Genomic DNA, 13,670 nt, shown 5'->3' on the forward strand with positions numbered 1-13,670 from the left:
AGATTTTAGGGAATTAGGAAGGGAATTAAAAAGCAGGACCTCAAAAGCAGTAATCTCAGGATTATTCCCAGTGCCATGTGCGAGTGATCATACAAATAAGAAGACTGAGCAGTTCAACACATGACAGAAGAAATGGAGTAGGAGAGGGGGCTTTAGATTTCTGGGACATTTGGATCGGTTGTTGGGTAGGTGAGACCTGTACAAGGAGGATGGGTTACGCCTTAACAGGACTGGGACTAATGTCCTCGTGGGAAGGTTTGCAAGTGTTGCTGGGAGGGTCTAAACTAAATTGGCAGGGGGATGGGAACTTGAAGGGAAATCCAGAGTGGAGAGGAGAAAAACCGGCAGTGGGAAGTAGAGAAATATTAACTGATAAGGAGGGTGTATCAGAGAGTAGTACCAAGGTGGATAGAATACTTGGAGAGTTTGATAGAATTAGTAAGTCACTAGATGGGATCAGAGTATGGGGGAAAGGAAAAAATAGCCTAAATTAGGGGTTTATATGCATTGTGAATGCACGGAGCATGGTTAATAAGATTGTTGAACTGCAGGCACAGATTGACAAATGTAATTATGATATTTTTACTATAACAGAGCCTTGGCTCCAGTAGGGCAGGACTGGGCGATAAATATTCCTGAGTACAAGATGTTTAGGAGAGACAGGGAAGAAGAAAATGGGGTGGGGGGGAGGGGTGGGAGACATGCTCAGTGGCAGTATTCATTAAAGATTGCATTACAGTACTGGAGAGAGAGGATATTCCAGAGGGGTGAAGGATGGAATCTCTAGGGAGGAGGAATGAAAAAGGTGCAATAGTGCCAAGGGACAAGAGGGGCGAGGAGGCGAGAGTTCCTAGAATGTGTTCAAGATCATTTTCTGCATCAGTATGTTTTCAGTCCAATGAGAGGGCAGGCACTGTTGAACCTGGTTCTGGGGAATGAGTGGATCAAATATCAGTGAGACAGCATTTAGGGGATAGTGACAATTGTATCATAAGGTTTAGGTTGGCTGTAGAAAAGGACAAGGAACAATCCAGAGCAGGGATAATTAATAGCAGAAGAGCCAACTTCGATGGGATGAGACTGTATCTGAGTCAAGTGAGTCGGAATCAAATGTTGGCAGAAGAGATGATGGCTGATCAACCGGCCACCCAAAGAAAAAGTGTGCAGGCAATGTCAAGGCATATTCCCTTAAAAGGGAAAGGTATGACAAATGAATCAAGAGCGCCCTGGATGATGAGAGAGATATACAGGTAAAGATGAAAAGGAAGAAGTGTGTGTACAACAGATGTCAGGTGAAAATACAATGGAGAATCAGGCTGAATGTAGAAGGACCAGAGGGGAAGTAAAACAACCAATAAGAAAAGCAAGGAGATAGCAAGAAGAGGGGCTCGGAGCTAACATAAAAGGGAACCCCAAGGCCTTCTATAAAGGATATTAATAAATGGGTAGTAAAAGAAAGAGTAGGGTTGATTAAGAATTTAAAAAAGGGGCTTGCACGTGGAAGCAGAAGAAATAGCAAAGGTATAACTTTGCACCTGTCTTTACAAAGGAAGGATAATGGTACCCAGGCCAAGGTGAGAAAGGGGGTAATAAAAACAGAAAATGCTGAAAAGACTCAGCAGATCTGGCAGCATCTGTGGAGAGAGAAACAGATTAACGTTTCGTGTTCGTATGACTCTTCTTCAGAGCTAAAGAGTAGAAACTTGATGGATATTAAACTGTTTAAGAAGGGATGGAGCAAAATAGAAGGTCAGCGATAGGTGAAAGCTCAGGAGAGATCAACAAAAATGTCATGGACACAACAAAAAGGGAATGTTAAAGACTAAAGAAGGTAGTGGCATAAAGGCAAGATGGCAGAATGGATCAATAGCTGAACAAATGTCAGCACTCTGTGAAAGCACAAAACAGAAACAAGTGACAGATGGCCCTATGGGGGGGTGGGGGAAAAAGGATTTAAACAGGGATAAAAAAATTAAAACTTAAAAAATAAATAAAGATAAGTAAAATAAACAAATTAAAAATTGGATTTAAAAAAAGGGATCATGATGGAAGAGAGAGTTCATGGTCTGAAGTTGTTGAACTCAATGTTAAGTCTGGAAGGCTGTAAAGTGCCTAATCGGAAGATGAGGTGCTGTTCCTCCAGTTTGCTTTGGGCTTCACTGGAACATCGCAGCAGGCCAAGGATGGACATGTGACATAAGAGCAAGATGGTGTGTTGTAATGGCAAGCGACAGAAAAGGCTGGGTCATGATTGCGGACTGAGTGAAGGTGTTCTGCAAAGTAGTCACCCAGTCTGCGTTTAGTCTCCCCAGTGTAGAGGAGGCTGCATTGGGAGCAGCAAACACAGTAGACCAAATTGAAGGAGGTGCAAATGAAGCACCTGAAAGGAGTGTTTGGAGCCTTGGATATTGAGGAGGGAAGAGGTAAAGGGGGGAGGAAGTAAAGGGGCAGATGTTGCACCTTCTGCGATTGCATGGGAAGGTGCTGTGGCAAGAGGAGTTGGAAATGATGGAGAAGTGGACCAGGGTGTCAGAGAGGAAACGGTCCCTATGGAATGCTGACGGGGGTGGTGGTGAAGGGAAGATGCATTGGTGGTGGCATCATGCTGGAGTTGGCAGACATGGTGGAGGATGGCCCTTTGAATTTGGAGGCTGGTGGGGTGATAAAAGTAAAAAAGTGAGGAGAAGGGCTCTGGGAGGGTGGGGAAGGGGGAGGACAGAGGTGCGAGAGCTGGGTCAGAAATGGTTGACAGGCCTGTGGACAACAGTGAGAGAGGGAGGAAACCCTTGGTTAGGGAAAAAAGAAGACATGTCAGAAGTGTTGTTTTGGAAGGTAGCATCACTGGAACAGATGCAGGGGAGCTGGAGGCATTGAGTCCTAATGGGAAGCAGGGTGCAAGGAGCCGTCGTCGAAGTAGCTGTGGGAGTCAGTGGACTCCAAATGAATAGACACTATCACCAGAACTGGAGACAGAGGTCAAGGAGGGGAAGGGAAGTGTCAGAGATGGGCCATGTGAAGGTGAGAGGGGGGCGGGAATTGGAAGCAAAAAATAAATTTTTCCAGGTCCAGACAAGAGCATGAAGCAGCACTGGTGGTCATCGATGTACCGAAAGAAGTGTTGTGGAAGGGGGCCTAAGACAGACTAGAACAAGGAATGTCCCACATACCCCACAAAAAGACAGGCATAACTGTTGTTCATGCAGGTATGTAAGCAAACTGGAGGAGCAGCACCTGATCTTCCAGTTAGGTACTTTAAAGATTTCCAGCCTTAACACTGAGTGCAACAACTTCAGATCATGAACTCTCTCCTCTATCTTTATATATATTCTTTTTTAAAATTATTTTTATCCTTTTTCCCCATACCACTCCCCCAACCCTCCCAAACAGGGCCATCTGTCACTTGTTTCTATGGTTGTGCTTTCACAGAGCGCTTGCCCTTGTTAGGCTGTTAAAGGTAAGATAGCAGAATGTTACGCCACTATCAGCATTTTCTTTAGTCTTTAACACTGCAATTAACACTCCCATTGCCTTGTGTCCATGACATTTTTGTCACTCTCTCCTCAGCTCCCACCTATCCCTGACCTTTTATTTTGCTCTACCCCAACTTGAATAGTATAATATCCATATTTCTACTTCTCTTTAGCTCTGAAGAGTCATACGGACTCGAAACATTAACACTGTTTCTCTCTCCACAGATGTTGCCAGATCTGAGTTTTTCCAGCATTTTCTTTATTATTTCAGGTTTCCAGCATCCTTGGTATTTTGCTTTTATGAGAGAGAGGAGATAGCTGGTACACTCGAAGAAATAACAGTTGAGAAGGAGGTGGTGTTAGGCTATCTTTACTTAAAATAGATAGGATCCCAGGACCGGATGAGATGCATCCAAGGGTACTGAGGGGAGAGACAGTGGAAATTGCTGAGGTATTAGTGATAATCTTCCTTAGACACAGGGGCGGTGCCAAAGGACTGGGGAATTGTGAATGTTACGTCCTTATTCAAAAATGTGTGCAAGGATAATGCCGGCAACTGCAGACCAGTCAGCTTGGACCAGTCAGTGGTAGGGAAACTTCAGGATACTCTAGTTGAGGACAAAATCAATAATCACTTAGACAAGTGCAGGATAATTAAGGAAAGCGAGCATGAATTCATTAAGGGAAAACTCATGTTTAACTAACTTGGAGATTTTTTTTGAGCTGGTAATAGGGAAGGTTGATAAGGGCAACTCTGTTGATGTGATATATATGGATTTTCAAAAGGCATTTGATACAGACTTGTGAGCAAAATTATAGCTCATGGAATAAAAGGGAAAGTAGGCACTTGGATAAGAAACTGGCTGAGTGACAGGAAACAGAGTAGTGATAAATGGTTGTTTTTCATATTGGGGGAATTTCTGTCATGGAGTTCCCCAAGGGTCAGTGTTGGGACCCCTGTTCTTCCTGACATATATATTAATGACCTAGATTGTGTTGTGCAGGGCATGATTTCAAAATCTGCAGATGGTCACGTTGTCAACTGTGATTAGGATGGCCTTGAACTTTAAAAGGACATGTTGGTGGATTGGGCAGACAAGTGGCAGATGAAGTTCAATGCAGAGAAGTGTGAAGTGATTCATTTTGGCAGGAAGAATATGGAGACAGTACAAAATAAAGGCAGAGCCTCTAAAGGAGGTGCAGGAACAGAGGGACCTCAGTGTATATGCACATGCATCATTGAAGATGGCAGGGCATGTTGAGAGATCAGTTAATAAAGCAGAGTATCTTAGGCTTTATTAGTAGAGACATTGAGTACAAGAAGGAGGTGGTCATGTTGAACTTCTATAAGACACTGGTTAGACCTCATCTGGAGTACTGGGTCTAGTACTGGGCACTGAGGAAGGAGAAAGTACACAGGAGATTCACATCCTGAGAATAAATTAATATGAAAAAAAAATCAAATTTATAAAGCAGTAAAGAAAGTTATAAACAGAACATAGACTTCAAAAGGCATTACAAATCATTAGTTAGGTCCGTTAGAATATTGTGTTCAGTTTTGACTATTCAACTTTATGGAAAATGCCAAGGTCTTGAAGAAAGTGCAAAAGCAAATCACTAAGATGATAACAGGAATGATGGGTTTTAATTATAAAAGGCTAAAGACACTGCTGTTCTTCATTAGAACAAAAAGGTTAAGAACAAAACTGGCAGAGATTGTTCAAAGTTAAGAGGAGTTTCGACAAGGTAAATCAGGAAAAATAATTTTCACAAGAATGATTCCAAGGATAAAGAATTGTAGCTATCAGGATAGATTGGAGAGGTTGGGACAGTTTTCCTTAGAGAAAAGAAGACCGAGACTTGATAGAGGTATGGACAGGGTAAATAGCGAGAAACTGTTCCCACTCGAGAGCATCGAAAATTAGAGAGCGCAGATTCAAAATAATTTGCAAAAGGAGTACAAGTGATGCGAGGAAAAAACGTTTCAGCCAGAGGCTGGTTGGAGTCTGGAATAACCTTCCTGAGAGGGGGTGTGAAGGTAGGTTCGATCAAGATGTGCAAAAGGGAATTGGATTGCTATCTGAAAAGAGAATGAGCAGTGTTACAGGGATAAGGCAGGGGAGTGGAACTAGGTAGAATGCTTTTTCAGAAGCAATGCAAACTCAATGGGCTGAATGGCCTTATTCTGACTGTAAAGATTCTGAGAGTCTGTGATGATTCCTTGGCTTCTTTTCCCTACTGCAAGTCATCTTCTAAAGCCCGTCTTTCTTTCTCCCTTCACACACTTCCAGCAGTTGTGAAGAGCTCATGGAATTAACCAAGATTGAGGTCATCCCATCAATTGACATTGCCACTTCTCTCTCTTCCCCTAGCCCATCCGGCCAAACTTTCTGTAAAGCCCTTCCCCTTAGCATGAACTTGCAGCTTTCTCTAGTTTCTCTGTTTTCCACTCATGTGCTCTCTGAACTCAACTTGTCTATGAGCCCCACCTCCTGCTCCTCATGAAACCATTAGCCACTGTTAATCTCTTAATTGTATGTTTTGGACTGGGTCTTTAAGTTTAAGGTAATATGAAGGGGTTCATGTGACCTGTTCTGAATTCTGTCTGGGTGGTTTAATTGTTAGAGATTAAAGGAAGACTTAAATTGTTTATTGGGAAGAAGGTTCAATGTATTTACACTCAGAGACAACAGCAGCAGTCTCTGAATTCACAATAAGTACACTTGGTGTCTCCCAACATCTCAAAAAGGTGTTGAAGGTTGTAAACAGTTGTTCTGTAAACTATTTACTCGAAGATGAAAGGGAGTTAGGTCAAGAATAGCTAATCAGTATCTCTACCCAGGTGAAATGTTAGTGTGTTTCATGTTGCCATGGGGAAGGAGGCAAAGGAAGCCATTTTTGAGATGAGGTTACTGGCTTTCCTCCAAATCTATAAGTATCACAGACAGATCTATATGGTCAGCAGACAGAAAGGGCTACTTGGCTTTGCAAGCTACCACAGCTGGAAGCAGGAGGGAAATGGTCTTTAGTCAGTCAAAGAGACACATCCTACAGCCTTCTACAGAGTCCAGGAGATTTGTCTTTGCATAGCTTGGGGAAGAAGAATAATCAGAACAAGCTTTACTGCTGTTGGTGGGTTTAAGAAACTCTCCAAAAACTGAGGAAAGTGCCTGGAGACAGTAACTCATTGAAATGGGGATTCAGGAACCCACTGGAAGCTAGTCTATTTGCCATAATTCCATGGACAGTGCAATGTTCCTCCCTGTAGCTTAAGTGCAAATTGACTACAAAAAAAGTGTTTAGTCAATAGTGCTTTGTCATTTGCATCACCTGGAAGTTTGAATCTCTTTAAAAGCCTCAGCAAAGATAGTTAATGAAAGTAGATGCTTCCCTACTGGCTCTCATTTTAGGTGGCATTATTAATGACATTTTCTCCTTAAGTTGTGTACCCCTTTTCTTAAAATCTGCCGTCATCTTCTCTCTGCAAACAAAAACCTTTGATCCCTCTGGCTTTGCAAGCTACCATCCCAACTGCAACATTCGCTTCTTCTCCAAAGTCCTTGAATGTGTTATTTTCTCTCAACTTTGTGCCCATCTTTCCCGAAAATCCATGTTTGAATTCTTCCAATTAAGTTATAGCCCCAGCACCAAAACAGTCATCAAAATGACAAACAGACAAATTGCATCCTGTGACTGAGACAAAGGTAAACCATCCCTTCTCACCTTATCTACAGCCTCTGACCCAGTTGATGACACCATCCTCCTCCAATGCCTTTCCATGGTTTTCCAGCTAGGTGGGGCTGTATTCATCTGGTTTGACTCTTACTTATCTAATCGTAACCAGGGGATCACCTGAAGTGGCTTCTCATCCCACTACTGCACAGTCACCTCTGGTGCCCCCCAAAAGGATCCATCCTTGGTCCTTCATATTTCTCATCTACATGCTGCCCCTCAGCGACATCAACCAGAAGCACAATGTTAGATTGCACATCTATGCTGATGATACCCAGCTCTATCTCACCACTATCTCTCTTGACTCCTCCACTATCTCTAAATTGTTAGACAGCCAGTACTGGATGAACAGAAATTTCTCCCAATTAAATACTAAGATGATCAAAGCTACCGTCTTCAGGTCTCACCACAAACTCTGTTCCCTTGTCACTAAGTCTGACCCTCTCCTAGGCAATGGTAAGGCTGAGTCAAACTCATTGCAATCTTGGTGTCATATCTGCCACATCACGAAGATCGCCTAATTCCACCTACATATCCTCATGACTCCAGCACACCTCAGCTCATCTGCTGCCGAATCCCTCATCAATGAATGGGTCTTTTTTTAAAAAAACCTCTATTCTAATACATTCCTGGCCAGCTTTCCACCTTCAACCCTCCATAAACTGGAGGGGGTCATCCAAAACTCTGCTCTCCTGCTGTCTCGTTCATCCATCACTGCTCTGCTCACTGGCCTACACTAGCTTCTGGTTAAGCAACACCTTGATTTTAAAATTTTCATCCTTTTTTCAAACCCCTTTCCTATCTCTGTAATCTTCTTCAGGCCCACAACCCTCATATTATTGCTCCTCTAATTCTGGCGTCCTGAACATCTCTAATTTTAAGTCAGTCCATCACTGGTGGTTATGCTTTTGGTTGCTGGGTCCCAAGCTCTGCAATCCCCTTCTTAAGCTCCTCAGCCTCTCTTATTTCGCCTTCGCCCCCTCCTTAAGTCACTTAATACCAAGCTTCTGGTCATCTGCTTATATGGCTCAGTGTCATACAGTATTTTGTCTTAGGACACTTACATTAAAATGTTATATAAGTACAAGTTGTTATGGAAGTTACTTTAAACGGCTAATGTGATCAAAATTAAAGTCTAAAAGCAACTTGAAAATTATCAAAGATCACCAGTGTTGAAAAGCAGCCCAACTTTAAAATCCCTAGTCTACATATTTTGTAGTGGGAAGCCTGAGGAGCAGAATTCTGATATTGCAATTGCTTGTTTTTGGTTTGTTACTTTAGATTTTGCTCTGTTATTGTTTAAAACTACACTCAAAAAGAAACAAAACAATATAGCACCTTTCATGTCTTCACAATATCCCAAAGTATTATACAGCAAATGAATTAAAGGTAGTCACTGCAGTAACATTGGCTACATGTTAACCAATCTGGACCATAATGGACCAGATACTTTTAATGCTGTTGGTTGAGGGATAGACATTATTCAGGATACCAAGAAGACACCGCTATTCTTTTTAAAAAGTGCCTTTGAATCATTTACATTCTTCCGTGGGGCAGAGGCAGCTTCAGTTTAAAGTCTCAGAAAGACAACACCTCAGACAGTACACTCTCTGTACTGCACTGAAGTGTCAGTGGAGTGCATCCCAAATCCTTGGCCTTCTGATGAAAAAAAGTGAAGAATTCTACCAGACATTGTGGCCTTTATGTGAGGCCATGGCAAATGAGAAGCTGGACACAATTTAATGCTAGTGGGTATTGCTCTTAGTGAGTCTATGCACAATGATATTATCCAAAAGAAGCTTTAGAGCATATAGCAATGTGATAGAACAAACCCCTGGGGCTAAAATTCATCTTTGACAGAGGTGCAAAACAGGTAATAATGGATCTAACACCCGTTATACACTCTGCTTCATTCACTTTTGCCCATTTTGAAGTTGAAGTTTATTGCCACTACCTTCCTTATGTATTCAGCGAAAGTTCCACAGAGCTGTTCAAAACACAAAAGCAAGCACACATATAAATTAAACTAATGCAAAGTTTAAAAAATTCATTAGTACATCCCCTTCAATTAAACATCAGTAATGGTTTTGTTCTCGTACTTTAGTTTATACATGAGACCTACAGAGAATTTGGTCAGGTGTATTGCGCATGAAGAGGTTGGAGCAGGGAGACATCCACAGTCTAGGGTGTTCAGACATCTGTGGGTGAAATTCAACTTCGGTGGAGCACAAACCAGAACACTGCGCACCCTCAAGCTGAACTTTGCCCCTTTTGGTATTCTGTGGGAGAAAGTTGTTGGAACCAAGTTTGTGATATTTTTAAAAAAGGACATTATAAATTTTATTTTTAAGAATAGCTGCTGAAAGAAACTTCAAACTTACCTCAGCAATTAAATTTGTCGATTTTCTTTATAAATGGAAACTAGTTAGTAACGTAAACACTTAGATTGGTTGCTGTGAATTTCAAGAACACTAAATGTCGCATATAGATAATTATCCACTTGGTAGTTAATGAAAAATCTTTTTGTCCCCCCAAAACTGAGTGAATATTTGAAAAATATATTTGAGCTCAGTTCTCATCTGAACTCTAAATAATATAAGGACACATTACTTCCTATAGTTTAACAGATAAACATGGCTAATGTGACTAAATCTCATGGCAACCTCAAACTAAATGTTAAATTGAAGAATGTATGCAACACAATATTATTTAGCAGTGAGCACTTCTGATATTCTCCAATTCAGAGACATTAAGGCAATAGTGGCACTCCAACCACCACGATTGTTCAAATTAGCTAACTTAGCAACAGACCAGGAATCAAATCAGAGTCAGCATAATCTACATAGCTCAGTTAAGCATTGGCTCTCCAATGGGCTGTCAATTAATGTCCACTTAAGGGTCTCATATCGCTTCCAGTGGTATAAGCCCAATGACAAGCGCAGGGCTTGCCTTGCGGGGAGCACGGTAAGCAAACCCTGTCGCATTGCTTGCAGGCTCCCTGGATAGGGCCCTTGTTCAAAGGCACTCAACGTCTGATCCAGGGACCCAGCATCAGAAAGGGAGAGCAGTGGGGGGCACTGAGAGCCACCCCTATGCACTTGCTGCCAACACCCCTTCCCCTCGATCCCTTCCCACCGTCACTCACCTCTGGACTGGGATCCAGAGATGATCCCAGGTGGGTGTTGCATCAGCAGCCACTTCTTCCTCAGTAGCGGTGCTGTTTCTGGCCTCTAACTTGACTGGCAGCTCCCAGGGAAACGCCTCCCCAATGGGCTGTCAAGTGTCTGACTGAAACAAAATGCTGCGGGCCTTCCCTAAAGGTGCTAATGCGACCTCTAGCAAGCAGCAAATACCCCCATCACCTCTACAAGATTCCAGCCATTGTCTTAAATAGACCCAAGCCACCAGTGTTTCTTTTTTATTAAAAGATGCCAAAGCAATTTAATTTTAAAGAAATCACTATATTCAGTAATACACTTCAAAAACTTCAAAATAAATAGACATAATTATCTGGAACCTCAGTCTGATCACAGACATTGCTCAGTACTGTTCAAATGTTTGACTAGAACACCATTTTGAGATAACCCAAATTGGAAAGATATGACAACCGAATATAGAAAATATCAGCAAATTGAAAGGAGTATACACACACGTATCTTTATAGGTTATAGATTTAGATAAGGATAGTTGCAATACCATTGCCTTGTTTTGATTTTCGGATTTATCCATCAACACGAGGCTTACTGATCGACAATGCAAAATATATGCAAATTAATGGAAACATGGATTGAAACTTAATTTTTGACAGCCAAGGTTCCATGCTAGGCACAAGAGGGACCATAAAAACATGAAGGTTGGGCACCAATGCCTTAAAGATGTATTCCTGTATTAATAGCACCTGTGTGCAGAAACAAACTCTATATTGCATAGCCATTATCCCAGAATTTGTGGAAGTTTTGACGACAACTGTCAGTGTTCGTTTTCATTCGCCCTCTCAATCTGACTAAAACTTCAGGATTTAGTGCAAGCATAGAGTAAAATGGAAGTCCTGAAGTTGCAGTCTATTATTCACTACTCTGCCACAGGCTGTGCTGTGACCCCACCGAGTTGGCAATCAGCAAGATAAGTTGCTCTGATGAGAACTTCCCCTTTTCTGCTCCCATATCACTATTGGAAACCGTGTAAAAATATATTTAATGTTTAATGAGGGGTAACTGGGTTTTTAAACAGTGATGAGGGATAACTACTGCCTGACAGTCCAGGAAAAAATAATGGAATGTTGTTAAATTTATGCAAAGGTTAATTCAAAAAATGTAACTGTTTGAAAAATCTAGTAAAGTTTATTCACGATATTTCAGCTTTTACCTTAATCCATGCATACTCCCCAAACTTTTAATAATCACTTTTTTAAAAGTTATGTTTTTTGTTTCCTGGTTAGCCATCCATGAAAGTTGTGTGTTATTGGCTGCTTAGACAGCTTGATGGCATCACTGCAGCTCAATACTTGTGATCCCCATTAAATTACACTATGATAATTTACCTATCAAGAGAGTTGAAGCTATTGCCACAGATCACTAGATCTCTCAGCAAGACTTTCCTCAGGTTCAGCAGCAATCGCTGTTACATCGCCACTGACTACAAATTGCCATTTGTAATGTCAAACATTTCATGATTTTTGTAATTTCACATTAGGTTAGTTTCCTCATGCTATACCTGATTATTGCTTCCCCACCATCATCACTCACTGTTCAAAAATAGAAACAGGTGATCAATAATTCCATTAATACTCAATATTTCTTCTTAAGAGAGAGGGTCCAGGCTATAAGAAGCCTTCCCAGTATTTTCAGAAAGCTTTGCATGTCTATTCCATGAACAGCATTTTGCGTTTTGCAGCATGCAAACACCAACAACAATCACCACCACATTCAGAAAATCTAGGACTTTCATTTATTTTTTAAAAAAACTTCAAGAAAATAAAGCACATAATATGCAATTTAAAAAGTCATTTTTTTCACAATAGTTAGAGGTTAGGAACATAGGAAATAGGAGGAATAGGCCATTTGTCCCCTTGAGCCTGCTCCACCATTCAACTAGATCATGACTTATCTTCTGTTTAACTTTATCCAACACACATTGAACTACCAAAATATCACATGCATGTCTGCTGCCCAAGTTCAAGTACTTACTGGTGATCATTCCTCCAGTTATGGATGCTAGGAAGCCCACAACAATGGCTATCACTGATATCACTCTGCCTTGCTTGTGTCTTTGAAGCATTACAAACATCAGCAGGCCCACAGCACCATGAAGAAAGAGAGAGGAGAAGAGAGCCCAGAGGAAAACCCAGTACCACATTTCTATGGGAAAAAAGAAAATAATTATTAGGGTGTAAGAAACACGACTAAAACAAATTTTAGACCTTCACATCAATGACATTGATGAAAAGACAAGGCACATAAGTTTCTTTAGTTGTACAACTAACTTGGTGAATAGAGCAAAGCTTCTTGAATGAAGTAAGCTTCCAGAACTGGCTAGATTTCTATTCTGAAATCTATACATCACAAATGTGTTTTTTTTCTACAAAACTTACTGGATGATCATGGTATCTGCTACTTCTAGTTGCTAACTTTAAAAGATCAAACTCTAAAGTTCATTCAAAGTTGATTGGAAAATGCTCAGGTTACTCACAGGTGAATGTAAGAGTTGATCATGTCTGGCTCTTTGCCAATCACTGGCATTCTTTAAAAAAAAGGTATGTTTTCTAACAAAATGCAGCACCATGAATTGTAATGCCCAGAGTGCAGAGTGAAACTGACTTTAAAATAAACATATGCATAAGATGATTTTCTATTACATTGCTCACATTAAGCAAGGTTTTACAAGGACAGGATTGTTACACAATATAATAGCATAGTGTATAATTCTACAGGTGAGGTTAAACTATGTCCTTATAAAGGCCCACAAGATCTATGATAAATAACCAGTCTTGCCCATTACAGCTAGATAACAAAAACACATTTTCAAATGTTCTGCGTGGACAAAAAAAAAACACAGGTGTTGGAATCACGAAGCTTCTGTTACTCACTGTGTGGGTAGACACATTTAAAAAAAGGGACCCTTGCTGGTTTTATCCCAAACAACTAAAATTCATGCTACAGCTGCTTTTGAAATAATTTGGAAAAAGAGCCCCATAGCTACAGCCCAAGGAAAGACACAGGTAACTCTGCTCCTAAGGAGCAGATCTCAGGTTCTGGCAATAATGGAGTGGGTCAGTGGAGAAAGAACAAAGTTATCTTCTGTGTTGTTAAATAAACAGTCGCTTGGTGCAGAACTTGAATGTTACAGAGGAGAGACATGTTGATGAAGTTTTCCATCTTGTACTCAACAAGACAAACACAAGAATGCCAAATTTCAAATGATCACAACAATTTATACAAGGAAAAAAAAGGGTGCCGATTTGTTGGCAAG

General features: G+C 41.0%; 1 protein-coding gene across 1 annotated transcript in view; it reads right to left on the reverse strand.

Annotated features, from left to right (window-relative positions):
* tmem170b (transmembrane protein 170B) overlaps positions 1-13,670 on the reverse strand; it is a 103,825-nt gene that overhangs the window by 54,926 nt on the left and 35,229 nt on the right. The window contains exon 2 of the mRNA XM_041184796.1: positions 12,389-12,559. Coding sequence (XP_041040730.1) covers positions 12,389-12,559 — 171 coding nt within the window. The remainder of the gene's footprint in view (positions 1-12,388; positions 12,560-13,670) is intronic.

The sequence above is a fragment of the Carcharodon carcharias genome, chromosome 3, assembly GCF_017639515.1.
Source record: "Carcharodon carcharias isolate sCarCar2 chromosome 3, sCarCar2.pri, whole genome shotgun sequence".
Taxonomy (NCBI): domain Eukaryota; kingdom Metazoa; phylum Chordata; class Chondrichthyes; order Lamniformes; family Lamnidae; genus Carcharodon; species Carcharodon carcharias.